The sequence below is a fragment of the Oscarella lobularis genome, chromosome 4, assembly GCF_947507565.1.
Source record: "Oscarella lobularis chromosome 4, ooOscLobu1.1, whole genome shotgun sequence".
Lineage (NCBI taxonomy): Eukaryota > Metazoa > Porifera > Homoscleromorpha > Homosclerophorida > Oscarellidae > Oscarella > Oscarella lobularis.
The window spans coordinates 1257255-1283781 of NC_089178.1; the positions used below are offsets into that span (position 1 = coordinate 1257255).

Below are 26527 nucleotides of genomic sequence, written 5' to 3' on the forward strand. Positions count from 1 at the left end.
AGCACGTGATCCCTAATAAGTTATAACGCACTTTAGTGAACGCAAGACAAACAGAACTACACTCAGAACACGTGCTCAGAACTACAGATCTCTGGGGGTCCTTATTAGACATCTATGATTAGACTAAAAGCTTAGTATCGTTTCTATTCCGAAACCATTTTTTTTGCCTGCTCAACAACGGCATCAGCATTCCACTTCGTATGTGGCAGCATAAACGGGCCATTATAAACGCACAAAACCGTCGTATCATCGGTAAAACGAAGATCAGGTAAAAGCTAAATATTTCTATTAATTAAATTAATTAATTAATTAATTAATTAATTACCTTGGGAGTAATCAAGAAATACTGAGACGTTCCCGCCGAACTGACAGTGTCAACAACTAAGTCAAAAACGCGACGTTCGTTCGTGGGATCCATGCCCTATAGGCCATATTAATTAATTAATTAATTAATTAATAAATAATGATTATACTTGATTGATTTCGTCAACGACGCGAAAAGGGCAAACGGAGTCTCCTTGGAGTGCCATGAGATAGAGCATCGTCGAAACGCTGCGTTCTCCTCCGCTTTGATGCTGGGCTGTGAGAAGTTGAAGTTCTTCCGTCTTTCTGAACTTCACCTTCAACTGCATGCTATATTTTGCGAAATCCTAACACCAAAACGACGTGTGTTTGATTTTAGAAAGAAGGAAAGAGACTCTACTTCGTTTTCTTCCAATAGGACTTCCCCAGCGCAGCCCATTTTCTCGAAAAACTGACTAAATCGCTGTCCAATTTGGGCGGTTTTCTCTTTGAGGGGCCCAAGCCAACTAATTAATAATAAAAGACGCCACGCGAGTAAACAGACTTCCCCAAAAAAAACAAACAATCGCTTACCTTGCCTTCTGAACTTCAATGTTCCGTTTTTCCTCAACCAACGTCTCGTTCAGCTGCAAAACCTAAACAAGGATTCCTAAAAACAAATAAATAAATATATTTATTTATTTATTTACCCGAATTTCTAGCAATTCAATCTCTTCCTCGCGTTTTTCGAACTCAGCGACTATCTACGTAGACCAGAGAGCGCTCTGACCCCCCTTCCTCTCTAAAACGCTCTTCGCCCCTACCCCTTGATCCATACCGCTACACTGTTGCATACAATCAACAGAGGCCGACGCCTGGGCGATCATCGAATCAATTTCGGGAAGCGAGTCAGGAAGAAGTTGAAACGACTGTATCAAGAGGAGTGTGACGTCATGCGTGGATATGTATGTACATATCCATGTATGTATACCTGTTGTAAATCATCGCTTATGTCCTGGCTACCGCACAATTTCCTCGCAGCGGCGAGAGCTGCTTTTGCTTCCGATTTCGTTCGTTCCACGTTCAATTTCGCTTCAGTGGCCTCTTCCTGAGAAGCCGGGAAGAAAAACAGTATTGTATTCCTAATTAATTAATTACCTGCAAGGATTCCAATAGTTGGCCGGTGTCCTGGTATTCTTCTTTGAGTTTTTCTAGAGCCGCGACTGCTTCGATTTGATGTAAGCCTTCGGCGATTTTGCTCTCCACCGCCGTTTGTAAACCCTGCGTCAACGCGTGAAGATGTCTCAAAGCCGAAACGCGACTTCGGTGCACCTGAAATCATTCATTGATTATTGATTTTTTGATGAAAAAATACTCACTTTTTTTATATTTCTCTCCATTTTTTCCTCTTCCTGCGCAAGATCGATTTTCTTTGCCTCGTATCTCTCTACACTATACAGGCATTCAGAAAAAAATGTTTTTTAAAAATTTTTCTCCGACTTTAATTTTCTCGAGTTGATATCTTTTTCGATTTTACTGGCGGCGTTTCTTCTCTCAAGCAAGAGTCTCTAGATAAACTTATTTATTTAATTTTTATAAATTATTTATTAATTAAAAATAACCCGTTCTTCTTTCAGTTTATTTTCCTCTCTACGCAACTCCCTCTCCTGTTCCTGAAACCTTCCGTCTCTTTCGACTAAATCCCTCAACCTGTCTTGGATCGTCTTGGAAACGAGATAAATAATAATAATAATAATAATGAATAACTATTTCTATATAGAGGTGTACTCTCATATTTCTCTGCAATTCGGATTGCTTCTGCGCGTCAATGTGAGTATTAAGAATGTGTTTATCGCTTCAGAGTTCGGATATAAAAGAAAACTCTTTTTCCACTCTTCTACTCACGTGATTCCGCTGACGCTCGACGAATTTCCGCCGCCGTATCGCGACGTTTTGACTTGAACTCGCGACGTCGGCGTGAAAAAGAGAGAAACGCCGGAATTATTGATGGCCTGGGATAAGTTTCTCTGCGTCGTCTCGTCTCCAATTGGAACGTCATGAATTCGATTATTCTCGCAGAGAAAACGCAGAATTGGATCCGGGGCATCAAACGTGTCCTTCACAAATCGCTGAAATCCAAATCCCCGTCTAGAGAGAGAGAGAGAGAGAGGGATAAATAAATAAATAAATAAATAAATATTTATTTATAACTCACTTGAGATCGTCAATGGAATAGCGTGGCTTGAAAGAGGACAATTCCTTATTTGGCGGCTGCACAATGTTGACTCTTAAATTCCGTTTCACTTTCGTCTAGAATACAGTGACGTCATCATTTGACGTCATAATTAATTAATTAATGCGATACCTCTTGCATTAATGTTCGAAGATCATCGCTGTTTTGACAGACAAAAGCGGCAAAATCGTTACGGCCCACCATCGCCTCCAAATATTTGGCCATCGACTTGTCTTTCATATCAATCTAAAAAATAATTAATAATAAATAAATAAATAATATTCTATTTATACCAGCAAGACAATTGGCTCTAATACGGGCTCTCTAAACATTCCCTGATTGGCACGAAGCCATTGAACAGCTTTGTAAGCATCCGGGGACATTCTTTGAAGGATTTGATCGCGACGCTGTTTCAAGTCTTCAAGCCGTCTCAATTCCTCAGAATACCCTTATAAATAAACAAATAGGAATTAATATAAATGATGACGTCATGCAGGTTTCTTACCTCTTAATTGAGCTTTCAGATCATCGCTTTCCTGACGTATACGGGTCCTATCGGTTGACACTCTGTTAATATCCCGGCTGCACTTTGAAATTTTACGCGCAAGTTCATCAGCTTGTGACTAAAAAATTATTGTAATACAATATCCGGGATTTTAGTTTTTTTTCTTACGCTGACGTCTTCGGAAGGCGGAAGAGCTTCTAGTTTGTCTTTGAGAGCCCGTATTTCCCTCTCAAGGTGTCGGATACTGACACATAAAAATAAATAGATAATAAAGACGTTATATGATATGAACTCACTCTCCCATACGCTTCTTCTCTTTGATACGAGCATCCTCATAAGTTTGTTTGGGCTCTTCGAGCTGAATTCAACATTATTAAATTAAATTTATTACTTAATTTTATTACTTCATGTTCTAGAGATTCTAAAGTGCTCAATTTCCCGGATACGTCCTGTCTACCCTTTGTGACTTTGTGAGACTATACAAGGATTGCTACATGATACATATCCTCATATAGCTACACAGATGATTACCAAATCTCTAGTAGACATTTTGTGTGCATCAATATTCTCATTTGCTTCAGTGATTTTTCGTTGAATTGGCCCGGATCTATCTTTGGCTTGTTTCAATTGCCTCATAGCAACGGAGAGACGTTCCTTTGCAGCCGTGTGCACATCACGAAGACTATTGTAATACTAGACCACGTGACACAGAATATATTATTTATTTATTATATTTTATTCTATTAATTAATTACCACGTAGGCGCGTTTCATTTTGAGTTTTTCGAGATTGATGATTTGTCGTCTTCTCTCCTTGAATCTTTCCACGTCGCCTCGATGTAATTCCTGCTGTTGTGTCAATTGTTCTTGTTTCGCTTTCATTTCTTTGCCTCCCTCTTCCATATTGTGAAGTTGTTTCTGACGTTGAATCAATTCCTCGTGTCCAATCTCAAAATTCAACTAAAAGAATAAGTAAATAATTTTTGGTCGTCACGGATACGAAAAACGAACCGCTTTCACGGTCGCGCGAAAAAGTTCAAAGGGATTCATTTTAGCAAATTCAACGACTTTGTCCTAATAAATCAAAAAAAAAAGATGAAAAATTCCAATAAAATCTTCCTTCTATACTTGAGGTAAAAATTGACACAGATTCGATAGCTGAATATTCATAGAACTGACTTGGTTGCTAACCTGAGGTGTATATTTAATCCTTATTGATTTATTAATTATTTAGTCTATGTACTTCTTTTGCTGTTGCTTCTCGTCCGTTGATCGTCCAACGTGACGAATTGCTGTCTCGTGTCAGTTTTCTTTGTATCACTACGTTTCTATCGCAATGAAACCTTTGCAAAATAAATATCAACTTTTTGAATCATATCATAATTTTATATCTTTACAATTCGATTTCGATGAGCCCTTCCCTGTAGCCGTGTTTGACGTAATCCCCCACCTGACGTTATAATTTGAAACGAGGAAAATTAATTAAATTAGGAAGTTTTTACTTGCTTCGCTCTTCCCAGTAAATTCGTCGCACCGCCCAATGCGAGGCAAGCTGCGCACACGAACGACGACTTTCCCGTTCCTTCAATTACGCATGCGCATTATCAATTTTTTCTATTTTCCGCGTTTTTTACCATTAGGACCGATCACGACGTTCAGCTTCGGACCGGGACGAAACTCGCAGTCGTCGTAAGTGCTATAGAACGTAGAACGTCGAGAAATAGACGTCGAATGAAGCGATCGCTTACACGAACGCCTTCAGTTTGAGTCGGACGATCGATCCTTTCACGAAATCGGCTTCCAGCGCCGCCGCCGCTGCCGCTCGATGCTTTTTTGATGGTCTTGGCAGCACGCCTTGCAACAAGCGCTTCGCCATGGCGCGAGAACCGAACACGCAAGCGCATAATTCGAAGCTCCCGGACAAGAAAGCGCTCGCTTCGCCGATGTCTTCGCGAAGAAGGCAACGATATTGAGAGTACGGTGACTGCGTAAACAGTTTCTTTGTAATAGACATTTGGAGGACGATGTTACACACTCGGGCCGAGCGAAAAAGCGTCAGCCAGGCGACGATGACCTCGAAAGAAGTCGAAAGGCAAAAAAACAATGCGAATTAAAAAATTGCTCTTTCATTTCACGGCGGGTGCACAGATTTCAGAAATGATTCGATACTTTCTAATGATCGGCGACCGCAAAATGCCAATTAGAAGAACGGGTTAGATTAATTAATTAATGAATTTAATTACCTAGATTGTTTCGCCGCGTAGATTTGATCACGGCAACTCTCGGCGATTCTCGAGTTCAATTGGGAGACATTTTGAAGCCAGCTAAGCGAAAATTAAAAAAGGTTTCCCCCCTCCCCCAAAAAAATAAATTCAATACTTTAATAATTAAAATTTCATCAGATGTTTGGAATTCGTGTCGAGGAATTGTCAACTCGAAGTAGCAAGTTTTTTGTCCTCATCAACAATTTGGATCCCGATCAAAGAAAGGAGATAATTCCAACGTAAAATTGGTTCCCCATACATTAATTTATTAAATTTAATTAATTATTATAATTGAACCATTTTTCTCTGTGTAGTCCTCTAGAAGACAGTTGTCATCGAGCTCTCCTCTTCGTCGTACTCACTCTCATCTATACGAAAAATAAAAAAATCACAGAAGGTAGATACAGATAAAATTTACTTATAGATAATTATTTCTTTTTTGTCATATCTTCTAAGATCAATTGTGGTACGTTCTTCGACGACTGGGAGTCGAAAAATCGTGAGTTAACTTCGCGAATTCAAATCCAATACCGAATTTCTTGGTTGTCAAGACAACGTCACCCAGTGTTTGGCGCCAAACCAGAGAAACTAATCGAATCTACTTTCGTCAAACAGCTGTACGTTCATTTCAAACTTAAAAATTTTTAATAATTTTATTTATAGCTACTTGAACTGTTACAAGGAAAAACATCCTGATAGCGGCGACGTTTCACTTTTCTTCACATGGGGAGCCAGGGCTGATTTAGAATTCAAACCGGACACAATACTTAATTTCGTTGCTCAGGTAACGGGGGGGGACAATTAAAATAATCCTCATGTATTAATAGGAATATGGAGGTGACGTTGATCAGTGGAAAAGTCAGTACGAAATTCAAGAAAACGGCACGCACTGACGTCACGTGGCTAAATAATGTTGCAGCGTTCGTTTCTCAATCTCAACCTAATTGTGTACTGCTATGTGTAAAGGGCAATTTGCTTTGAAGGACGAGCAGATCGTAATCTTCGGCTAGAAATAACTATAGAAAGAAAAAAATAGTGTTCGAATAAAAAAATGTTGATTTTACGCACTTTTTGCGAATTCGTGTCCAACGCGACTGTCACGTCCGACATGATGTTCTTATAGAACGTCCAGCATTTGGGCGGAGGCCATTTTTGGACGACGACCTCGTTTTCGTGCATCGATAGAAGCATGGCGCGATTTGCGACAACCGGTCTATATTCCGTGCTCCCGTGCTGCACACGAAAAACAAATAATAATTCAATTCTCGTGTTTTGGTCTGGCTCTTACTTCGAAATTCAATAGTTGAGCTGTGAAGAGATTTTCTCGTTCCGGTTCGTCTGTTAGACGAAGGGACTGGACGTCTGGGGAAAGAGAAAATGGCTTTTTTTTAGAAGCGTGCCGAATTGCGTGCGTGCGTACTGCCAGATGCCGATTCTTTCCACTGGTCTCGCTCTGTCGTCGACGCGTCTGTCTCTTTGCAGATGAATTCGACCGCTTCTGCGTCGCTAAAGAAAGAAAACAGCGCTAATTTATTGAGTCGTTTTCCCCCTCGCATACACACCTTATTCCGTCTTCGAGGACAAAGTGGACTAACGGAAGCACTTCTGAAATAGAAAAAAAGTAGCGCGAGAATTAGAAAAAAATAAACACGCTAAGCGTACCGAAAGAATAAAAGGAATAAACAAAGGGCTGCTGGCAATTGATGCATCTATTTCCTAAACTGTTCAAGAGAGGATTCGTTGTGGAACAACGATAACAGACTGGCAGCAATTCCTTATATATATATTATTAGGATTTGGCGGACGAGCGACGGAGAAATTTTTATACTTCTTACCTCTTTGTCGTGAAAAGGTTTTGATCGAATCGTTATGGAGCCGAGATCAACGGTTTCTTGAAAAGCGAAAGGAACCTGCAAGCTCTAAATATGCGCCCTACGTCACTACGATATTTCCTGCGTAGAATAGCCTTTACTTGGAGTCGATCATACGCGTGTCTAGCCAGTTTGTAAGCACCCAGATGCTGGCTCTGTTTCGCCAGCGTGTACAGCGTTTTTCTAGAATACTTGATCTAGACTCTTCTAATCGCGCTTCCCTTTCCCTTACACTCTAGATATGCCAGGCGGGCACGATTTGGAGAGCAAATTGAGTAGATAGCGAGCAGTGTGAAACAACACTTCGGGCATGTGCGAAGTGAACGGTTCGTCCTATTCAAAAGTGGCAGAGACGCCGCGATTGACAACGAGACTCTTACTAACCGTGTATTTTTGAATCGCTTGGTACATGTAGTACATCTCGGCTTTGACGTAGTACTCGTCGAATTTCGCAATTCTGCTTTCTTCAGACGTTTTTTCGTCGGAGACTTAATTTAAAAAAATTAATCTGTGCCGTCGTTTTTCGATGTTTCTCTTTACTAGTGTCGTCTAGACTCTGCTTAGCGAGAAGCCAATAGTAGTAACTAGCATCGGTGAATCTACAAACGTCGCTATTGGCTCAAAAAGAATACGAACTAGCGTGGTATAAAGTACCTGTTTTCGTTGAGCGCGTTCTCCAGCAATTGCTCGAGAACTTTTCCCGCTTCGTCGCTTCTTCCGGCACGATGAAACGCTGCACGGAAGACGACAAGTGCATTCAAAACAAAACGATAACGCTAACGTCTAGACATACCTTTTTGCGCTTCGTCAAATCGATCGTTTTCAGCGAGCCAAGTGGCATAAGGCATATAAACGGAATCCTAAGAAAAAAAAATAGAGCAATAAATACTAAAACAACGACGACTGGCTGACCGTGAATTCCGGGTGATCTTCAGCCAATCCAAACGCCTCGTCCCAATGATGCGAATCGACGTGCAACTCAACCAAAGCCTTGTTATCGTTGAGTCTCGTGTAGATATCCGCAGCATACGAATGCTATATATACATTTGCATTTATACGCAGTATATTGACTAAAAAAGGTACACTTACGTGGCCGTTTTGCTTGAAATAATGCGCACAAAGATTCAATTCTTCCGACTGGGCCCTACTGAGACTTCGAGCCACTTCCATCAATCTTTTAATTAAGATAAACTATTAATTAATTGAGTGTTTTCGCGTGGATACAAGAGACTCGCTTTTCCATCCAGCCGTTTCCTCCTATAATCTCGATGGCACTCTTGTAATCTCCCGCCGTCATAAACATGTCACTGGAACGAGAATGTGAAAATTTCAGAAAAAAAAGACGATTTCTTTTCTCTCTACCTTGCCGCTTTTGGATCGTTTGTTGTGTTGCACCATTCCGCTTGTTTCTTGATGAGTTGCTTCACTTCCGTTTGATCGGAACCCGTCATAAATTCCTTCCGGGGGAAGAGATGATGACGTGACAGAATAAAGGCCCCCACACAGATACCTTAGCATATTCAAATTGTCGCAAATCGGAAAACAAATCCATAGCCTAGTCAAAAAAATGTGAACAAAGTCGCGTCGCCAAATGCCGATTACCTTTGCCGCAAAACCGGCCTTTTTGTAGAGTCTAGCTGCGTCCTGATGTTTTCCCTACGAAGCGATCTATGACCCAGTCTTGCGAGCCCTGTTTTGGATAATTACCTCATAGGCATAGACGTCAGCGAGATACAAATCGTCGTTTCCTTCTCCTCGCTTTTTTCTCTCCTAAATTAATCAATTAAAAAACGCGGACGGCTCTGCTAGGGTGATCAACTAGGCACGGATTCTACGCACTTCTATGCTCTGAATCAGCTCCAAATAGCGAATGTCTCGAATGCGAATAAACGCCTAGAAAACGAAGTGTCGCGATAATACAAAAAAAAACAAAGAAATTCGCGCGAAACCTTTCTAGCCGTTTTAAGATCCAAATGCTAGAGAAAAAGGACGAGTTTGAAAACGCAGTATAATTTGAAAGCGGCTACCTCAAGCGCTTCCATAGCAAGCGCCCTCCAATCCCCTTCCGTCACGCCCAAGCACGCTACGTCAAAAGCGTCCCTTGGGAGGAGAATAAGACCAGGAGCTCGTAGGAAAACGCGACTCTTACAGAAACATCCTTTTCTCCAAATATCGATACATAGATGCGGACTATTAAAATTTAGACGGATTCTATTCGTAGCGATGATGTCATGAACTGACCTGAGGAACGTCAACTGACGTCATCGAAACGCTTTGAAGGCAAAAAATTTTCGAGCCACTGAAACCGACTACGAAACCCTGATGAAAAAAAATTTCAAAATTGATAATTAAAATAACGAATTGCTATACCTGCATTTTCTGTCGATGAACGGGAAAATCGCTCGCTTTAATATTCAAGCATCCTTCTCCAGAAAAACAAAGCATATTCTTTAATTAATAAAAAAGAAAATAAACAAAAATAAATAAATAAATAAATAAAGCCGCTTTACTTCATTGAGCGTGTTCCACGCCACGCTATTGGCATTGGGCTCTTGGAATAGAATTTCCTTCGTGTTGACGTCAAAAACAACGCACGAATTGTGCTCGTCGACGACGGCAAGCTTCGTACGACTCGCACTGAGATCGAGACAGCGAATCGACGACTGTTGCTTCAGAAGAACAATAGGAAACGGATTGTCTATGAAGAGATTAAGGATCTAGGGCGCGAACGCGATTTTATGAATATGGATTTTTTGAAGGCGAAGTACGAATAAATGAACCTGGCCGTCTCGCAGGCCAACAAGTAAGCCTTCGCGTCCCGGGGGACCCCCAATGACTTTGATGTAGCGAATGACGGAGTCGAGATCCCATTCTCTTTCTTTGACGCCTGTGAATGATAAGCACTGCAGCTGTTTTTCCTGTGTACAAAGAGAAAGTCTTCTAAGACGAAGAACGACGTTTTTTCTATTTTTAATTAGATCAGGTCACCTGACATAGGACTATGTGATTGTTGCAGACGACGAGGAGATTGCAGTCGATTTTTTGATGAATCTTATCCTATAATTATTTATTTTATTTATTTATTTATTTGTTTATTAAAGACTTGCCTTTACGCGATATTGAATATTTTCTTCGCTGTCTGGATCAATGAGCTCGTAGATGACTATCTTGTCCGGAAGTTGAACCTTAGTAAATAACAATTAAAAATTAAAAAAATACATATATACATACGGCCAATCGGTCTTTGCAAACGGCAATTTTCTTTATCATTTCCCGACACCGAATTTTCGCTATAGAAAAAAAAACCGTGGAATTATAACCAAAATAGATTTTAAAAAAAAACTATTGCTTTTATCTGAAGAGATGAGATGCTGAACGACAACGTCCGTCATATTGTCACGATAGGCATATCTAAGGGTTCCCCCTAATACTTGAATCCCTCACTAAATCATAGGAAGAAAGCTAACCTATCCTTATAGAGTCCGTGTACCGTGTTTGCGGCTAATTGATAACACATGAGTTTCCCGTCTTGGCAACCAGCAACCTCAAAAAAATTACTTTTCTATAAATGTCGTTTAGGGTCGTGTGACGCACGACGAAGTATTGGAAGACGTTGCCATGGAGTTTGGGCGTCCACGAATGACAAGTCCAAATCCACGAATCCAACTCGGCAACCAAACAGAGACGAACCCCTTCTTTGCTATACAATGATATCTAAGATAACATAACCTTTATTGATTCAATAAAATAAGGGTGTCTCTTATACCTGGTTGTCTGAACCGGATAAGAGAAAATAGTCTCCGCCCGGAAAGTAGGATAAGCAACAGGGATCAAAGCCGAGATTCTTGTCTTTTCCTATCTAAAAGAAGGATTATATCGAAAATTCCTTCTTTTTCTCTTTTTTACCTGTCGTCCGTTGAGTTGATAGAAGGAGAGTTTTTGGCCCCAATCGGCGACAGCTAAGATTTCCGTCGAATCCTCTCTAAATAGTGAAATTGGAACAAAGGCGCTTTTTTTCTTCTCTTGTTGTTTTCGAACTTTTGAGGAGACCAGCTCAAGGACCATACGGGACAGCCAGCGGGTCGTTCTATTTTAACTTTTTCGTCACCGTTCTGAGAAACCGTGAATTTAGATTAGAAACAAGGTGTCCACAACTAGGCTGGCAACTTTGTTTCGAATGCTAATTGTTCCGCTGTACATTCCTAAAGCCAAATATTGGCCATCGTTTGTCCAGCTAAAAATGAAAAAACTAGAATTTGCCCCCAAAAAATTGAAACAAGAGACAACGGACCTACAACACGTGATTCGAGAAGAGACTTTGTGTTTCACAACCGATTTTTGCTCCGGAGACCAAAGTCCTAAGGATAAAAGCATGACGCCAATGTAGCGCGCATTATCTGTCACACACCAAAATCATTATTCGTGCAACTAGCCAATAGTTGTGACGTGGGATTGTAAGCGAGAGACTGAACGGAGTCATTGTGACTAAAAAATCGACTCGTAATCAATTATCAATGCGTATTCGACTCTAACCTATATTTCAATATGCCATCCAATTGACTCGTCCATATGATGACTGATTTGTCGGCTCCACCCGAAGCGAAGCGTTCTCCTGCACGAAGAAGCGATATTCGATTGATTTTCGAGTCTTTTGCACGTATACCGACCGTCTTTCGAGCAGGCGAGACAGTAGACGGTGTCCTTGTGGCCTTTGAGTGTCTGAATGAGCGAACCGTCGCCTGCGTCGTAAACCTAAGAGAAAGTGCCGTAAACGTACGCTGCACTCTTTCTTGGGCTACTTTACTTACTACGACTCGATTGCCTGCTGCTACGTATACTTGAGTGCCTTCGCAGTTGAATACGACGCTGTAGATCCTGGAAAGAGTCGTGGCGCTCGGACGATGGGGCGGTTCGCCTCCCTTCCAAACTTACGGCGTCTTTTGCTCCTCGCGATCGGTCACATTTACAAACCACGTCGCTTGAATTCGCATTTGAAATGTAGAAAGGGCTGTGCGAATGTTTACAGGCTTGGCGTTGCAAGGTACGGGGCTTTGAAACGCCCGGACAATGAGCGACGATCTCGTCGTCGAGCGCGTCGACGACGATCTGGACGAGAATCCTCCAGCCGAAAATGAAGACGACGAAATCGGAGAGGCTTCGCCTCCTTCGCAAGGTCACTTCAACCGCGGCAAGTCGCATTTTTACCATGGTCACGTGCGACAGGAATTCCGCTATTGGATCGAAATGCTTTATCCGATTTGGAACAGCAAGCGAAGAGAGTTGCAGACGGCTTGGATTTGATGTTGGGAAATCTCACAAATTCACTTCATTACGTAATCTAAAAAGAGAATTAATTTAATAACTTATCTATTTATATTGATCATTTTCCCTGAACAGATGTCTGCGGTCGCCGTCCAATGCATCGATGCCTATCAGCAATCAGTAAACGAAGTGGGACAGGCAGTCGATCACGGCATGAAAGTGAAGAGGTACACCCTCCCTATCACTTTGTTACTCTTTATTGTTTAGGCAATGTATGCGTTGATTGCAAAGTGCGAAGGAATTGCTTCAAAAATGGAACCTATTGAAAAACTGGCGCAGCAAATGTATTAATATTAATAATAATAATAATAATAATAATAATCTTATCCTATTAGTCAAGACATCAAGCAGACACTGGATGTACTAGAAAGAGCATGCAAATGAAGGGAACCGCGTTTTTTTTAGATGATTGTATTATAATACTCATTGCATAATTTTGTGTCTGCACCAGTACGCTACCGGTCTTCAAGTATTAAAGTAGAGACAGTCAACAAGGTTTTCTCACACCAAAAAGATATGCAAAACACGGAAAAACTCAAAAATGACGTGACACCAAAGGGACGACAGACAGCACGAGATCTCACAAAATAGCACAACCTCCGCCCTTTTTCTTTTTCTTGGGCTTCTCTGGACTCTTACGATTGATGAGTCGGACAAGATCATAGAATATCTGAATAGAAAAATTCAAAATAAATAATGGATAATTGCGTATTGGGTACTCACCTCGTTCACGTTAATTTTCTGTTTTGCAGACGTTTCGAGGAAACCGCAAGACCACGTTCTGGCGAGATTCTGTGCCTGGTCTTTGCCGACCACGCGTTCGTCTTCCAAATCGCATTTATTTCCCACCAAAAGCATGGGAACCTGAACCACACCCACCAACGCGTCATTATCATTATTGCCAAAATAAAAAAATATGATTTTATTACGTCAGGACTGTCCTTCACTCTCAATATCTGCTCATGAAGATCTTGCAAATCGTTGAACGTCGCTTGGGATGTGATCGAATAGACAAGCAAAAACCCCTGCCCATTCTTCATATACAAATCCCGCATAGCAGTAAATTGTTCCTATAGAAAAAACGATCACGTGACATATATATGTGTGTGTTCATTCAACGTACAGTTCCAGCTGTGTCGAGGATTTCGAGCATGCACTGATTGCCGTCCACTTCCACTTGCTGTAAGAATAAATTAATTGCATTATCCAATGTGGCGACCGCGAACCCGGATGCGGCTGCGTTACCTTCCGATAGGAATCCTCGATTGTCGGATCGTATTTTTCGACGAAAATTCCCTGAACGAATTGGACGGTCTAGAAAAGAAAAAAAAAAAGAGGGTCGTGAATATGGAGAAGGAATCGAAAGGGCGAGACGTGCGCGAGACTCGCGACGACGAAAAACGGCGTTTTCTTACCAGTGCTGACTTTCCCACGCCGCCCGATCCAAGAACGACAAGTTTATATTCGCGCATCGTCGGTCTGGAGAGAGAAAAGAGTGACGATCGCACGCCCAATTCCGCAAATTCCGCGAGAGGGGTCCCCGAAAGTTCGGCGACGGCTTAGACGGCTTTCTCGACGCTGTGTCGCGCAGCGAATCGATTGCGTATGACGCGTACGGGCTTACTTCGTCGGCTATTTGAGCGAAAACGACGCTGGGTGGGGCACCTTCGAAAATCGCACCTAATGCGCAGACTCGGCTTCTGTGGCCGGCGCACGGGCTAAAAATAGCACATGTGACAGTTTCTGCTGGCGCAGAACATTCTTTCTTAGACAAAACTCTTCACAAGCAACAACAAAAACAACGATGACGTCGCGCAGAGCGCAGCACAACAGTAAACGACTGCCTAAGCCCCTGTGCATTGTGGGGGTGGGTCAAAAATGCTTGCATTTCTGATACCGGCAGTGATGTCATAGAATGACGTCACAACAGCATGATCGACGTCGTTTCCTCGAAGGACTTCCTTAACGGGAATGCAGTCCGGAACGGTGAAAGTTCCAATCCACGTCTCGGCTACAAATAAATACAATTTGTGTGTGCATGAAATTTTTTTGCTCACGTTGGGTTGGAACTAGAATTCTGTCCGACCATTCCTGCACTTCGAGTTTGTTGCTACCGGCCCCTATAAAAAAGTCGCCTTCGAACGTCGCATTCGAGGGTATTCCGATGAGCCGGAAAGGAGCCGTGGGCGTGGTTTTCTGAAAAACGTCTCGTGACTTCGTATATTCAAACTTCGCGTCCCAATATCACCGTGCACGTCATGCTGGCCAAATTCAATGTATAAACAACGTTCTTGCTGTAGATTGCCCATATCTCGTGGAACCTGCGCTCACACGTAATCGAAAGCGTCATCATCAATACGTCATCGCGTAATTATTTACTCTCGGCCGGGACGTACGGCGTTGATCTCTTCGCGAACGTGCATACGCTTGTTCGTCGCGTCGTAGCTCATGTTAAGCATGATATGCTCGCTCGCGTCGTAGTCGTATCGCGACGCGTGGCCTTCCCACTGTGCCGGGCTGTCGCACGGCGTCGCCGCCATCGCTACGAAGACGTGAGCAGATGCGACGGTCAGTATCAGTGCAAAAACGGCAGCCATGTCGATGAGAACAATGGAATGAACGCGGACTGGACTGAACAGACGCTAACTGGTTAGTGCACGTGCACAACACGAGGCATGCGCGCTCCCTACGAATGAATTATCAATAATCAATCGTGAATTGTCCTCGTTCTCATCAGCTTTATCTATTTTTCTAAGGTACAGAGTCAATACACATTCACAACTATTTTTAACCAAAGAGCGAGCCTGATGGCACTGTAACCTGACTGAAATAGCCCAAGTGTAAGCTTGCGGATGATTCTTTTTCGTCATCTGATTCGATGCTAGCCAATTTCGTCTGACCGATAATCTGCATCAAAAAAATCTAACCTAAACAAAATAATTTTTTTGAAACTTTTTACTGACGTCTTTCGCCGAAGATTTATTGACATCACCGCGAAGGCTCAAAAGAGAGAAGGCATGCTCTTGTCGCATATCAGGATGCTTGTTTGCCAGACCCTAGGGCAACGCACATACTGTAGAAAAAGCCTTTGCGTGATGTTTGTACCTCCAACTCCAAAGGCAGAAGACTCGTATCTTTAATTTCTATGACTTCAGCCAAAATTTCAAGAACAGAGCAAGCCTAGATTTAGATAGTGTTACGAGTCGAATAATAAGTCGTTTTAGGCCCGACTGACTGAAAGAGAAGAGTTTGGATCAAGATGGTGAAATATAGATGCGATTTGTTGGGCTTCTTTCTTAATTTTAATTCCAGCCTGTTTACGTTCTTCCTTCGATTTGAATCGCATTTTTCTGAAAGAACTTCTATATAGAGCAAAGGCGAAGAGAGAGAGAGAGAGACTTATAACGCACCTTTGCAACATCGCTCTTATGTACTCAACCAACAGCCGCTTTTGAGCCTTGCTTATCATCAACTGATAAAGTCTACAAACCAAGAACTACTCCTCAAAGGTAGACCCCAGGCTTAACATACTCCGTTTTGAGATGCTTGAAGTCTTGAGCATAATCTTGCATTGTTACGTCAACGGTGCCCAGTACAGTGCTCGAAGTAAGCCTAAGAAAAAAAAAAACACTGCATAGAAGCGTCGTCTCTGTCTGCTGGCTTTCCGCTCACCATTTTTTCCCGAATAGCTCAGACAGATGACTCTCTAGATCGATATAGACGACGTCCAATAGAACGGAACAGCTAAATGAGCCGGTAGTCGCAGCGACAATTGGGAGGAAAAGAGTTCTTCTTACGTGAGTTCAGCGATGGATGTGAAGCCGTCTGAGATGTCTTTGAAACGCCGCTCGAGCTTCGCTTCTTCGTCCCCACTGCAGTCAGAAGTGACGACGCGATACTAAACGAAGGCAAAAGTAGTGAGAATTAAAGCGTGGAACGTTTGGTGCAAGCGCGCCTTCATTTGTTCGGTAAATCGAGTACTCGAGTAGCAGTTATTCGCAACAGCAATCTACGCACAGAAGCGCGTAGAAGGACATTGAAAAAAAAGCGAGAGTTATTTATATATATGTACCATGTACTCGAAGTAAAATTCCGGCTTTCTTCTCTCGCTTTGAAGATAGGACGCTTTCACAGAGAGAACTTCCTCTATTGTGTGAATAGAAAACAATCGTCTTCCCCTTCCCATTTGCTCCTATCTCACCCCTATACGTCGTCTGAAATGATTCTAGTACTTCAAAACAGACAGCGACTATCTGAACGCGTGCACACACAATGAGAGGGAAAAGAGACTTAGCTTGGGGAGGCACCCTATCCCACCTTTCTTTTCACTTCCGCTCCAACGCTCTCAGCAACACTCAACTTTAATTAATAATGCAAAAATTATTAATCCCTCAGTGCGTGCGTGCCTCTTACGTTCTGATCTAGCATTTGGAATAAAAGCACGGCGACGGTCGTGTGATAATGCTGATCGACGTCTGTATCCGGTTTGACGTCTCGCTGCCAGTCTTGAAGCTCCACGTCGATCATGCGCTCCGAGTACTCCGCCATCGTCTTGCGAGTCATTTCCGTATAGCTGAGAGAAAGACGGTGAAGGGGGAGGAAAGGGAATGAGAAAAAAAGCGACTCAACTCTTTTTCGAGTGCTTGTATCACGTGACTTGATAGGAGAGGTTTGAATCGGTCTGTTTCGGCTTTTACATCAACGTCGATGCCTTGACTGGCCATGAAATCTCTGAGAAAACAAATCGTAAAAAATAAATTTATTTGATTAGCAGATACGGGTATGTTGATAGCCACGAAAGAAGCTGAATGATCTCGTTCGCTTCTCTATGCTGACTTGAAACATCTTCAAGCTTATATAGCAAATAAAAAATTCAGGATTTTTTTAGTAATGAAGTTGCCGCTTACCAAATTTTGAAGGCATCTGTGGTACATATCGACGTACAAATCAAAAATGTCATAGGACGGTGGAAAACAAGGAATGAAGAGCCTCTAAAAAGAAAAAGATTAAATAGAAATAATATAGATTATATATATAAACCTTGACAGTGGTCAAATCATCCACAATAATTCGTTTCACTCTTTCTAAATACACAGCTAGCCAGATGGTGTCGTCAGTTTGCGGTTGCTGACTCTCAAACCTAGAGAAAAGCCATATCGTACATATATATCTATCTGTATATATTAATCACCGTTCGACTGTTGCTTTTTCCAGCGTATCTAAACACTTTTTGCGCCATCGCTTCGGTCGTCCGGGTGGCAGGAATCCCGTCTGTTTTTCTCTATCTAAAGCCTTTTTGTCTGACCTTTTAACAATTGAAAAAGAAGCTTTTTCGTTTTCTTTGCGTGCTTTACTTTTCCTCTCGTTCGATAACGCGCAGCGCTGTCACGAGCTGAGTTGGATCGCTTTGTACGACATTTAGAGCCCGTTGCAATATAAACCATAAGTGATTAGCAAGCTTGTCCTAAAAGAATCACGTAGAAAAAAAAACAGACATAGGCTCTTCTTTCTTACGGATATCTCCATCACATTAATAAAGTAATGATTCACTGGCTATTCCGTGAAACAATAATTCAAGACAAAAATAAAAAAGAGAAATAATTCTCACGTGTTTTGAGTCGATTCTTTCCGACGTCGTCCGATGAAGTTGCAGAAGCAAATCATCTCTCGTCGTCTCGAGTTCCATTAACCTAAAATTAATTAATTAATTAATTGATTAATTAATTAATAGTCTCTACACTTTTTTCTCACCTCTTGTGGGCCTCCAATACTTGACCGTTATCTATCATAGCATCCGTTTCGACGACGGTTTCCGGGACACGAACAATGTGTTTCAAATTGTCGCAGGCCGCTTCCAATTGATTGTGATGACGACTGACGTCCTGAATGATACCGATGTCGTTCTTCAGATCGTCGACCACAGTGCTATGGCTATGAATTTCAGCCATGCTACGCAGGCAGAGAAATAAAGAGAAACTTCCTTGGAAGAAGATTAAGAGTGGTCTGCACCTGTCTCGAACTTCCTGGATTTCTTGAGTCGCACTAATTAAAACGCACACTGAAAAATTTTTAAATTTATTTGTCTCGTTGATTGTACCCGGCAAGTTTTACGAGTCCTGTTCTAACGTCTTCTAACTGGCTTTGAACTGATGTCTTTAGCTGGGCTTCTATTCCGCCCTTTTTCGTCGAATGAGAAGCGGTTTATCGAGTGTTCCTATTCTAAGTCGTCTCCTACGTTTCTTCTTATGATTGTACGTCGATATTGATCCACTTTTTCCAGTTCTTCTACTTTCTATTGCAAAAGAACGTCGTGAAATTCGACGAAGGGGTAGAGCTGCGAACGGACCCCGAAATTCCGAGCAACTTGCTTCGCTGCCGCTTCGGAAAGGTTCTCTTCGCTCATGGAAAGTGCCATGGCGCTCGCGGAGTTCGCAATGATGCCCCAACCAGCGAAGTTTCAAAGGGAGTCCGGGAGTAAGAATGCGTTGCGTAGTCCCGGAAGAAAGCCCGCCAAATATGCAAACAAATATTTCTAAAGAGAAACTATCGACTAAGTGCGTGCAAAAAAATGTTCGACTGTGTCAATTTCTACTGTCTAACCATCTACCAACAACGAAATGACAATAAACAAACGAACGTTTAGAGAGGGGGAAAAATCGCCTAATCTATTTCGTAGGATTTCCGAGAGAAGAAAGAGGCTTTCTTTTCGCGGCACTCTCCTCCCTTTTCCTGTCCTTACTCGCCGCCATTCTTTCCTGCAGTCGCTTCGGCATTTTGCCCATCCGTTTGTCGCTCACCGGCACGCTGAACGACGTCGATCCGGCGGCGGCGGAAGCCTGCGAGGAGGCGGGACCGTGTTGAGCCATGTCCTCCACCGTAAACGTAGATCTGCGTGGATTCGTTGCATTGAGATCGGTGTGCTGCCTCAGTCCTGCCGTCCGACTTGGCCGCTGTTGAGCGTCGGTCAATTGAGACACGTTTTGCTGAGTGCACGTCTGCGTCTCGATGGGATACGACGACTGGAGATGCGGCAATGCACGAGCGTTTCTCCGCTGCAATTCCAGGATTCGCCTATCGAGATTTTTGTCGACGTCGTCGTCAGTAGTAGCTCCCGTCGCCGCCGTTGCCGTCACCGTCGCCGCCAACGATGCTCTTCCAGACGTAAACGTTTCTCTTCTGAATTCATCAGAAGACGGAGCGAGTGAAAATCTTCCGAACGACGCTTCGGTCGTCTCCGCGACGCCGCCGTCCCTGTTATATTGCCTCAGCTGTCTCGACGCGGTGTCGAGCTGAACTTGAAGCGATCGGCACTCGACCTCGAGATTCTTCACTTTGAATTTCTCGGCGTCGAGAGCGATCGAAATTCTGCTGTGCTGCTCCTGCTCCTTTCTCACGGCGGCTTCGAGCCGTTCGTTCGCCGCGGCGCGACACTCGACTAATTCTCTTTCCAGCAATACCGTCTTCTCCGTTTCGTCAGCGACGCGACCCTCGAGTAGCGAATTCAACTCCAAACTCTTCTCTAGATGTCTGTTGAGACTCTGCAAGTCCTTCTGCATCGATTGGACGTCTTTTTCCGCCTTTTCGCAACGCTCCTGGTGCCCGTCGTCGGCCTTTTTCAGCGCATCGATCGTCTCGCAATACGACGCTTTTCGAGCAGAGAACGATGCAATGTGATCGGCCTGCTTTTTGACGAGTTCTTCCACTTCCGCCAGTTTCTCTGACCGACTTGCAAGCTCAGCGTTTCTTGCCTTCAAATTCTCCGTGTCATTCTCTTCCAATTTCGCCTTCAGCTCGGCAATTTCATCCTTTGATTGTCGAAGTTTTTCCTCGAAGTCGTCTTCTTTTTCATTAAGATTTGATTTGAGCGATTCAATTCTCGTTTCCCATTCGCCGACTAGTGCCGATTTTTCGTCGGTCCACTCTGACAGGAGAGACTCGCGCGCGGTCTGACTTGCTTTCAATTCATCGTCTTTTGACGTAAGGTTAGATTCCAAATCGCTGACTTTTAATTCCAATTGGCTGACCAGCGTCTCCATCTCTTTCTGATCACGATCCTTTGCGTCCAAATTCAACTTCAGCTCTTCTTTCTCGTCGTTCCATTGCAATGCTGCGGCTTCGTGAGCTGCTTTGGCCGTCTCTAATTCATCCTGGCTTGCCTTGAGATCGCGAGATAGAGACTCGGCTTCTTCTTCCTTTGCCTCAAGATTCGACTTGAGTGATTCGATTCTAGCCTCCCATTCGTCAATCAGCGATGATTTCTCGTGAATCATCGTCTCCTTCTCTTTCTGACTGGCCAAGAGAGACTCAATCTCTTCATTCTTAGCGTCCAAGTTCAACTTCAGCTCTTCTTTCTCGTCATTCCATTGCAATGTTGTGGCTTCGTGAGTTGCTTTGGCCGTCTCCAATTCATCCTGGCTTGTCTTGAGATCGCGAGATAGAGACTCGGCTTCTTCTTTCTTTGCGTCAAGATTCAACTTGAGTGATTCGATTCTAGCCTCCCATTCGTCAATCAGCGATGATTTCTCGTCAGTCCACTCTGACAAAAAGACCTGGTGAGCGTCTTGGCTTGCTTTCAGTTCATCCTTCTTTGATGCAAGATCAATTTCCAAAGCGTCGAGTTTCTCGTGGATCATCGTCTCCTTCTCTTTCTGACTGGCCAAGAGAGACTCAATCTCTTCATTCTTAGCGTCCAAATTCAACTTCAGCTCTTCTTTCTCGTCGTTCCATTGCAACGCTGTGGCTTCATGAGCTGCTTTTGCCGCCTCCAATTCATCCTGGCTTGCCTTGAGGTCGCGCGATAAAGACTCAGCTTCTTCTTCTTTTGCATCAAGACTTGACTTGAGGGATTCAATTCTAGCCTCCCATTCGTCAATCAGTGACGATTTCTCGTCAGTCCAATCTGAGAGATGGACCTGGTGAGCGTCTTGGCTTGCTTTCAGCTCATCCTTCTTTAATGCAAGATCAATTTGCAAAGAGTCGAGTTTCTCGTGCAAGTGATTGATCATCGTCTCTTTCTCTTTCTGATTGGCCAAGAGAGACTCAATCTCTTCATTCTTAGCGTCCAAATTCAACCTCAGCTCGTCCATTTCGGCTTTCCACGTAGATTTCTCGTCGTTCCATTGAGATTCCAGGGCTTCACGAGCTGTTTTCGCCGCCTCCAATTCATTTTCTCGCATCAAAACAGCAGCTTCCAAACTAGAGACCTTTTCCTCAAACTGGCTCGCCAGTTTCTCCTTCTCCTCTTTCAATTCGTCGTATTCTTTCTCTAGCACTTCTATCTGTTCTTGGAACCCAGTGACCTCGACGCTCAACTCTCGCACCTTCTCGTCAGCCGCCTTTCTGCACTTCAGCACGTCGTCCAATCGATCCTTATCCTCGTACAACTTCCCCAGCAGCGATTTCGCCTCAATATCGTCGCATCCAAGCGTATTTGCAACCAATTTCAGCGTTCTTTCTTTCTCCCGACATTCTGCGCCAATATTGTCCAATTCGTGGCAAAGCTGATTCGTCTGCTTCTCAGTTTCCGCCTCTCTCTGACCTGCCTCTTCAAGCGTCGTTCTTAATTCCTGAATCTGTTCGTCTGCTTCCTTCATCTTTTTCATCAAGTGGTTCAGTTCATCGGTCAATTCCTGCACGTTGCCTTGCGTTGATTCCAGTAGCGACTCCTTTTGGGCGAGATTCTGTTTATAGAGAGCGGTTTGTTCGGCGAGAGCGTCAAGACTCTCTTCCTTTTGTGCCAATGCCGCTTGAAGATCGTCCCGTTCATTTGCCAATGAAGTATTGAGAGCAGAAGCTTCTTCCTTGTCTGACGTAACTGCCTTCAACTGAGACAAACATTCGTCGTACTTTCCTTTCAAACTAAACAAAGAGGATTAAAAAAATCAAAGTTCATTCTCTCTTTCCACTAACCTGGCAATCTCGCTCTTCAATTCTTTCTTCTCCTCTTCAATTCTCTCTATTCTCGCCGAATAATCTTCCTCTATTCTCTTCCTGTTCTCCTCTTCTCTCTCAAGCGCCCAAACTTGCTGCTGAATTGCACTCCTCATCTCAACTTCCTTCACCATTAGCGTTGATACGCTCTCTTCCAACGACCTCTTCGTCACTTCTAAAGCGCTTCGTTCCGCCGTCCACCTTTCTTCGTTGCACGCCAACTCAGCTCGCAACTCTGCGCACTTCTCTTCCAGCTTTGAAAGATTTTCTCGCAATGCTTCTGCCTCCTCTTTTCCTTTGAGTTGCTCCGCCTCCAGTGTAATTCGATGGTTGTATTCTTCGTTTTTCAAAGCAATTTGAGCTTCGTGGCGTTGCGTCTTGAGCAGTTCCACTTCGTGTTCGAGTGACGCAACGGTTTGGGAGGCCGTCTTCAAGGAGTAATTCAATTCTCCAATTTCTCGAATATACTCAGACTCTTTCTCCTAAAGAAACATTGAAGAGGAACGGGTTGAAACCCGAAAGTACGCACTTTGAGTGTTGACGCTATGATGTCAGCATTTCTAAAGTGCTGTTTGACGTCCTTCAGATCCTCCAATTCCTTCTGCATTTGCTCATTCTCTGCCTCCAATCTCATCATTTTTGACACGTCCGACATCACGAGAGACAAACTCTCACCCGCTGAATTTTAAAATTAAAACGAACGTGTATTTTTTCTTACGGTATTTATTACCTTGAGGTTTTGCTTCTAGTTGAAGATGAAGTCCATGCAGCTCAACCTCTTTCGCCTGAACGTCTTCGACGAGTCGTCGCCTTTCTGCAATCCACGCTTCCTTCTCTTGCCCAGCCTCGTTCATCTTCTGTTCCAACAGCTCTTTGGTTGACTTAAGTTCACCCTGCATTCTCTGCTTTTTCAATCGAGCGTCCAACAATTCGCGATTGACAGCGTCTAGTTGTCCTTGCCAGTAGTTATCATACTAGAAAAACATCATGAATATTTTTATTTTTGGATATTGATCCATTTTCATGCCTCTTCTTTTTTATTTGCTATTTCGCGTTGCAGTGCCGAAACTTCCGCCCGGTATTCAGTCACTTCATTCTTATACTTTTCCATGTTTCTAATCTCGAGCTGAAGCCTAGTGGAATGAAAATTAATATTCGCTCTAGCCGAGATTAATTAAATACGAAATTGCCTTTCAATATGTTTTTCCATGTATTTAGTTGACTGCTCTAATGGCTCTAGTTCTTCCAATCGATCTTCGAGATGTTTTATTTCGTCGACTTTCTTCTGGAGTTCTCGGCACAAGCGATCTTCACAAAGAGAGTGAAAAAAGGTATTTGCCATTTTTGAATGACTGACTTTTTTCTCTGCACTCTTCTTCTTTCTCCATTAATCGTTTATTAAACTCGTCAATGTCTTCGTTCCTCACTTCGACTTCGTGTTTCAAACGCTTTACATCGCGTTCGAGCTTCTTAACGCGAGACTAAAACAAAAAGAAAAAAAAATAATTTTCGCTATTGAAACCAACTCAAACTCACTTCATCTCGAAGATATGCCCCAGTGCAAGCAGGAGACGCCAGCCAACCGTGCAGAGCAGGAGACATCATAGGAGTAGCAGCAAAAGTTCTCCGAACAGGAGTAGGAGTCACACATTCAGTAAATAATTGAACTAATTTCAATACCGCAAATAAAAATTTATTAGATGAGGATTATAATGTAAGTGTACCTGGTTCAATGTCATCTTGATATACTTTGACGTCGGGTAGATGAAAAATTCCTCTTTCCAAACACCCATCTTGAATTTGTCTTTTCCCGCCGACAATCAGCTGCATGAGCCCGTGTTGGATCTCTTCGTCCATTTTCAACATATCATCCACGAAAACTTTGTTTTTTTCGCTATCCGTTGCCCACAGTAACAGCAGAAGAACCAGCTAAAGAATAATTAATTAATTAATTAATTAATTAAAATCAAGTGATATTTTATTATACTTTCGCGATTTCTTCGTCGTTTCGATTTTTGATTTCGTCGAGATTCAGGAAGGAAGATAAGTCGACGCCTTCGTGATGTGCTAAAGTGATCGATTCGTCTCGGTTCGTCGCGCGTCTATTGTCGATCGCCTTACTTTGAAGTGACTTGAAGACGAAATCGACGTTTTCGGATTCTGGCGGAAAAGTCGTCGACAGACTGGAATCACTTGAGCACTTATGATAAATAGACTCCTTTTTTTAATGCTTTCTTACATCGACTGGATGATTCGGATCAGTTCGCGCCCCGACGCGAGCTGTCGAAGCGTTTTCGCTTCGCCGCCGAACGAATTGACCTAAAAACACTATTTCGTGAGCCGATTCCGAGCACAAAGGAAGTCTTACCCAGTCTACCAAGGGTTTCGATTGTCGGGCATCGACTAGGCGCAGCGATATCGGCCTATCTTGCTGCATACTTGCTCTTTGCGGTTCTTTGCAGACTTTTGAAGAGACGCATGCGCAATGTGCCAACGGTCTGGAGAAGAGCAAGCGTCCCGGATAATTTTGTAGCTGTTTCTCGTCTTTGCCCAACTATGTCGAGGTTCGACGAGTTTGCTGACATTCAGCGTCTTCGATCTGTTTCTTGCAGGAGTCTACCGCGTTTGGGAGTGTTTGGAACGGGATTCGCAAGCCACAAGTGCATTCCCCTGTGCCGAAAAATCGGCTTCGAAGTGACGGCCGTGTGGGGCATAACGCTGGAGAAAGCGCGAACTCTAGCAAACGAATTCGACGTTCCATTTCACACGTCTACCCTGGGCGACATTCTCATTCGCTCAGACGTCGAATTGGTGATGATTCTCACTCCACCCTACCTACACGCAGAAATATCAGTCAAAGCACTTTCAGCGGGTACGCGAAATCGATTTTACCTAATATTCTTCTTCGAACGATCGTTCGACGTTCTAGGCAAGCACGTCATCGTGGAAAAACCGCCGAGTCTCTCTCTATCTGACGTGGAAAAGATGGTGACAACAGCGCGCTATTATCCCATGCTTCTATCGGCATTAGACAGCAATTTGCGCTTTTTACCCGCCTTCCTTCGAATGCGCGATTTGATCAGCACAGGATACTGCGGCGACGTTCTCGTCACCGAAGTGCGTCTCCATCATCCGCCCATCGTTTCTTCGAAAGGATACAATTGGCTTTGTGACGAAGCTATGGGGGGCGGGGCGCTGAGCTTGAGCGGTTGTCAGATGATCGATATCGTGACGTTTGTGACGCGACAGCGCGCCGTGGAAGTGAACGGTTTCTTGGAGACGTTTGTGAAGGAGACGTCGAGTATTGGCGGATATCGATCCATAACCAGCGACGATTTTTGCACATTTCAAATGAGATGTTCGGGTGGTGGGTGTGCCACTGTGACAATCAATACTCACATGCATAGTCGGTTTTGTATGGAATTGCTTGTCGTTGGAACGAAGGGACGACTTGTTGTGCGAAATACGGAGTTGTACGGGCAATTGAATGAGGAACGACGTGAGAGGCTCATTGTCAAGGATGAACGGGATTGCGGCGGAATCAATGTCGATGATCCGGAAATTAGTCGCGATATTGCTTTGCCGTATCTTAAGGGATGGATATTGAGTATGAAGGCGTTGAAGGACGCGTTCTCTCATCGTACGAGTGACAGATTGACGATTGATTGTATGGAACAGGTATGCTTTGAATGATGTGCCTTTCGAGATAATGACGATGATGATGATTTCTCTTCTAGTCTCTCGTTCAATCTGTCGCCACGTTTGAAGATGGTTTGTACATACAGTCTGTACTTGATGCTATTCGTTTGTCGAGTAAACGAAAGAGGTGGGCTCAAGTTGTGATGCCTGAAGAATCGGCTGAAGCGAATCCGTTTTGGACTGCTGCTAGACCCGAGAGAGCATCGCCTATGGCACACAGGGCAATGCAATCCTAAACAACAGAAAACAATAATAAATACAAATTAGTTAACATTCCGGGCGTTTCGACGGTTGTCTTGTCGACGCGTCTAGCGCGCGCGCACGATTTTTCGAAGCGCAGTGGCTATTGTTACGACAGTTTCTGAGCGCCAGTCTAGCGCACTATAGCTGCAGTCTAGCATTATAAAGTCCTGCGATAACG

General features: G+C 43.4%; 9 protein-coding genes across 11 annotated transcripts; 3 read left to right on the forward strand and 6 right to left on the reverse strand.

Moving 5' to 3' along the window:
* Nucleotides 1–16: 16 nt before the first annotated feature.
* On the reverse strand, nt 17–4926 carry LOC136186086 (structural maintenance of chromosomes protein 5-like). Its single transcript, XM_065973320.1, has 30 exons — nt 4768–4926; nt 4654–4715; nt 4522–4601; nt 4417–4469; nt 4263–4362; nt 4148–4210; nt 4031–4093; nt 3776–3979; nt 3552–3713; nt 3425–3496; nt 3317–3378; nt 3189–3264; nt 3021–3138; nt 2809–2963; nt 2648–2761; nt 2498–2592; nt 2188–2430; nt 2071–2137; nt 1905–2006; nt 1783–1850; nt 1662–1734; nt 1441–1614; nt 1274–1390; nt 1107–1211; nt 993–1046; nt 877–938; nt 704–809; nt 474–650; nt 326–421; nt 17–275 (listed from the first exon to the last, which is right to left on the reverse strand). The coding sequence occupies exons 1-30, from the start codon at nt 4893–4895 to the stop codon at nt 144–146; spliced, it is 3183 nt and encodes a 1060-aa protein (XP_065829392.1). The 5' UTR covers nt 4896–4926; the 3' UTR covers nt 17–143.
* On the forward strand, nt 4879–6346 carry LOC136186088 (non-structural maintenance of chromosomes element 3 homolog). Its single transcript, XM_065973322.1, has 10 exons — nt 4879–4979; nt 5030–5111; nt 5168–5231; nt 5284–5363; nt 5422–5522; nt 5598–5680; nt 5740–5782; nt 5835–5900; nt 5947–6067; nt 6111–6346. Exons 1-10 carry the CDS (start codon nt 4894–4896, stop codon nt 6174–6176), a joined length of 792 nt encoding a protein of 263 aa, XP_065829394.1. The 5' UTR covers nt 4879–4893; the 3' UTR covers nt 6177–6346.
* On the reverse strand, nt 6085–12225 carry LOC136186085 (intraflagellar transport protein 122 homolog). The gene is made up of 44 exons (XM_065973319.1): nt 12088–12225; nt 11964–12030; nt 11823–11907; nt 11689–11767; nt 11564–11640; nt 11447–11513; nt 11323–11389; nt 11194–11267; nt 11062–11137; nt 10922–11014; nt 10750–10869; nt 10623–10699; nt 10505–10566; nt 10387–10445; nt 10263–10340; nt 10144–10212; nt 9936–10073; nt 9666–9872; nt 9526–9603; nt 9397–9474; nt 9305–9345; nt 9183–9255; nt 9105–9131; nt 8995–9048; nt 8863–8925; nt 8758–8811; nt 8666–8710; nt 8518–8612; nt 8391–8462; nt 8245–8329; nt 8067–8189; nt 7948–8014; nt 7809–7887; nt 7695–7753; nt 7539–7642; nt 7387–7487; nt 7256–7337; nt 7119–7202; nt 6946–7057; nt 6846–6888; nt 6704–6789; nt 6572–6645; nt 6352–6516; nt 6085–6299 (listed from the first exon to the last, which is right to left on the reverse strand). The coding sequence occupies exons 1-44, from the start codon at nt 12144–12146 to the stop codon at nt 6219–6221; spliced, it is 3579 nt and encodes a 1192-aa protein (XP_065829391.1). The 5' UTR covers nt 12147–12225; the 3' UTR covers nt 6085–6218.
* Nucleotides 12215–12916, forward strand: LOC136186092 (BLOC-1-related complex subunit 6-like). Its single transcript, XM_065973326.1, has 5 exons — nt 12215–12328; nt 12379–12488; nt 12553–12636; nt 12685–12761; nt 12813–12916. The coding sequence occupies exons 1-5, from the start codon at nt 12223–12225 to the stop codon at nt 12859–12861; spliced, it is 426 nt and encodes a 141-aa protein (XP_065829398.1). The 5' UTR covers nt 12215–12222; the 3' UTR covers nt 12862–12916.
* LOC136186091 (ras-related protein Rap-1b-like) lies at nt 12909–14177 on the reverse strand. 2 transcript variants are annotated; one of them, XM_065973325.1, is made up of 7 exons: nt 14102–14177; nt 13893–13956; nt 13723–13791; nt 13601–13657; nt 13407–13547; nt 13201–13341; nt 12909–13147 (listed from the first exon to the last, which is right to left on the reverse strand). In XM_065973325.1, the coding sequence occupies exons 2-7, from the start codon at nt 13947–13949 to the stop codon at nt 13058–13060; spliced, it is 555 nt and encodes a 184-aa protein (XP_065829397.1). In that variant the 5' UTR covers nt 13950–13956; nt 14102–14177; the 3' UTR covers nt 12909–13057. The 2 variants fall into 2 exon arrangements, with proteins under 2 accessions (XP_065829397.1, XP_065829396.1); XM_065973324.1 differs by lacking the exon at nt 14102–14177 and having other exon boundaries at nt 13893–14064.
* Nucleotides 14178–14211: 34 nt separating this feature from the next.
* LOC136186090 (mammalian ependymin-related protein 1-like) lies at nt 14212–15145 on the reverse strand. Its single transcript, XM_065973323.1, has 4 exons — nt 14857–15145; nt 14726–14798; nt 14535–14673; nt 14212–14488 (listed from the first exon to the last, which is right to left on the reverse strand). The coding sequence occupies exons 1-4, from the start codon at nt 15072–15074 to the stop codon at nt 14322–14324; spliced, it is 597 nt and encodes a 198-aa protein (XP_065829395.1). The 5' UTR covers nt 15075–15145; the 3' UTR covers nt 14212–14321.
* A 10-nt stretch (nt 15146–15155) lies between these two features.
* LOC136186087 (exocyst complex component 3-like) lies at nt 15156–18965 on the reverse strand. The gene is made up of 26 exons (XM_065973321.1): nt 18824–18965; nt 18713–18769; nt 18575–18654; nt 18487–18519; nt 18229–18426; nt 18086–18167; nt 17992–18030; nt 17832–17941; nt 17669–17782; nt 17518–17617; nt 17385–17468; nt 17256–17329; nt 17107–17208; nt 16891–17050; nt 16795–16836; nt 16679–16730; nt 16550–16623; nt 16433–16486; nt 16275–16375; nt 16150–16221; nt 16009–16089; nt 15888–15959; nt 15713–15827; nt 15583–15657; nt 15441–15533; nt 15156–15384 (listed from the first exon to the last, which is right to left on the reverse strand). The coding sequence occupies exons 1-26, from the start codon at nt 18890–18892 to the stop codon at nt 15265–15267; spliced, it is 2253 nt and encodes a 750-aa protein (XP_065829393.1). The 5' UTR covers nt 18893–18965; the 3' UTR covers nt 15156–15264.
* Nucleotides 18966–19001: 36 nt separating this feature from the next.
* On the reverse strand, nt 19002–25226 carry LOC136185595 (myosin heavy chain, cardiac muscle isoform-like). Of its 2 annotated transcripts, none has more exons than XM_065972767.1 (13): nt 24776–25226; nt 24647–24726; nt 24529–24590; nt 24395–24474; nt 24132–24336; nt 23944–24074; nt 23765–23888; nt 23598–23715; nt 23435–23540; nt 23138–23381; nt 22937–23085; nt 22387–22889; nt 19002–22335 (listed from the first exon to the last, which is right to left on the reverse strand). In XM_065972767.1, the coding sequence occupies exons 1-13, from the start codon at nt 24842–24844 to the stop codon at nt 19143–19145; spliced, it is 5064 nt and encodes a 1687-aa protein (XP_065828839.1). In that variant the 5' UTR covers nt 24845–25226; the 3' UTR covers nt 19002–19142. The 2 variants fall into 2 exon arrangements, with proteins under 2 accessions (XP_065828839.1, XP_065828838.1); XM_065972766.1 differs by having other exon boundaries at nt 24529–24599.
* LOC136185597 (glucose-fructose oxidoreductase domain-containing protein 2-like) lies at nt 24923–26377 on the forward strand. Its single transcript, XM_065972768.1, has 4 exons — nt 24923–24971; nt 25020–25279; nt 25337–26085; nt 26145–26377. Exons 1-4 carry the CDS (start codon nt 24964–24966, stop codon nt 26340–26342), a joined length of 1215 nt encoding a protein of 404 aa, XP_065828840.1. The 5' UTR covers nt 24923–24963; the 3' UTR covers nt 26343–26377.
* The last annotated feature ends 150 nt before the right edge of the window (nt 26378–26527 follow it).

Coding starts and splice junctions, on each gene's coding strand:
- LOC136186087 (XM_065973321.1), bottom strand. CDS start 18,892: ATGGCACTTTCCATGAGCGAAGAGAACCTTTCCGAAGCGGCAGCGAAG. Junction 17,942..17,991: donor TTAATGTGATGGAGATATCC/GTAAGAAAGAAG, acceptor TGATTCTTTTAG/GACAAGCTTGCTAATCACTT. Junction 16,487..16,549: donor AATTTTACTTCGAGTACATG/GTACATATATAT, acceptor TTCTGTGCGTAG/ATTGCTGTTGCGAATAACTG.
- LOC136186085 (XM_065973319.1), bottom strand. CDS start 12,146: ATGCGAATTCAAGCGACGTGGTTTGTAAATGTGACCGATCGCGAGGAG. Junction 8,812..8,862: donor CTGACGTCTATGCCTATGAG/GTAATTATCCAA, acceptor ATCGCTTCGTAG/GGAAAACATCAGGACGCAGC. Junction 6,889..6,945: donor TTATTCCTTTTATTCTTTCG/GTACGCTTAGCG, acceptor TTTCTATTTCAG/AAGTGCTTCCGTTAGTCCAC.
- LOC136186090 (XM_065973323.1), bottom strand. CDS start 15,074: ATGGCTGCCGTTTTTGCACTGATACTGACCGTCGCATCTGCTCACGTC. Junction 14,799..14,856: donor GCCGTACGTCCCGGCCGAGA/GTAAATAATTAC, acceptor GTGTGAGCGCAG/GTTCCACGAGATATGGGCAA. Junction 14,489..14,534: donor AATTCTAGTTCCAACCCAAC/GTGAGCAAAAAA, acceptor ATTTATTTGTAG/CCGAGACGTGGATTGGAACT.
- LOC136186088 (XM_065973322.1), top strand. CDS start 4,894: ATGGCGCGAGAACCGAACACGCAAGCGCATAATTCGAAGCTCCCGGAC. Junction 5,112..5,167: donor ACCTCGAAAGAAGTCGAAAG/GCAAAAAAACAA, acceptor GCGGGTGCACAG/ATTTCAGAAATGATTCGATA. Junction 5,681..5,739: donor AAATAAAAAAATCACAGAAG/GTAGATACAGAT, acceptor ATATCTTCTAAG/ATCAATTGTGGTACGTTCTT.
- LOC136186092 (XM_065973326.1), top strand. CDS start 12,223: ATGAGCGACGATCTCGTCGTCGAGCGCGTCGACGACGATCTGGACGAG. Junction 12,329..12,378: donor GGCTTCGCCTCCTTCGCAAG/GTCACTTCAACC, acceptor CACGTGCGACAG/GAATTCCGCTATTGGATCGA. Junction 12,762..12,812: donor GAAAAACTGGCGCAGCAAAT/GTATTAATATTA, acceptor TTATCCTATTAG/TCAAGACATCAAGCAGACAC.
- LOC136185597 (XM_065972768.1), top strand. Junction 25,280..25,336: donor AGTCAAAGCACTTTCAGCGG/GTACGCGAAATC, acceptor TCGACGTTCTAG/GCAAGCACGTCATCGTGGAA. Junction 26,086..26,144: donor CGATTGATTGTATGGAACAG/GTATGCTTTGAA, acceptor TTTCTCTTCTAG/TCTCTCGTTCAATCTGTCGC.
- LOC136186086 (XM_065973320.1), bottom strand. CDS start 4,895: ATGGCGAAGCGCTTGTTGCAAGGCGTGCTGCCAAGACCATCAAAAAAG. Junction 2,138..2,187: donor TCGAGCGTCAGCGGAATCAC/GTGAGTAGAAGA, acceptor CGAACTCTGAAG/CGATAAACACATTCTTAATA. Junction 422..473: donor TCGTTGACGAAATCAATCAA/GTATAATCATTA, acceptor TATGGCCTATAG/GGCATGGATCCCACGAACGA.
- LOC136186091 (XM_065973325.1), bottom strand. CDS start 13,949: ATGCGCGAATATAAACTTGTCGTTCTTGGATCGGGCGGCGTGGGAAAG. Junction 13,792..13,892: donor GCGTGGGAAAGTCAGCACTG/GTAAGAAAACGC, acceptor TTTCTTTTCTAG/ACCGTCCAATTCGTTCAGGG. Junction 13,342..13,406: donor GAGTGAAGGACAGTCCTGAC/GTAATAAAATCA, acceptor GGTGTGGTTCAG/GTTCCCATGCTTTTGGTGGG.
- LOC136185595 (XM_065972766.1), bottom strand. CDS start 24,844: ATGCAGCAAGATAGGCCGATATCGCTGCGCCTAGTCGATGCCCGACAA. Junction 24,475..24,528: donor CGTCTTCAAGTCACTTCAAA/GTAAGGCGATCG, acceptor CGATCACTTTAG/CACATCACGAAGGCGTCGAC. Junction 23,541..23,597: donor ATGGAAAAACATATTGAAAG/GCAATTTCGTAT, acceptor TCATTCCACTAG/GCTTCAGCTCGAGATTAGAA.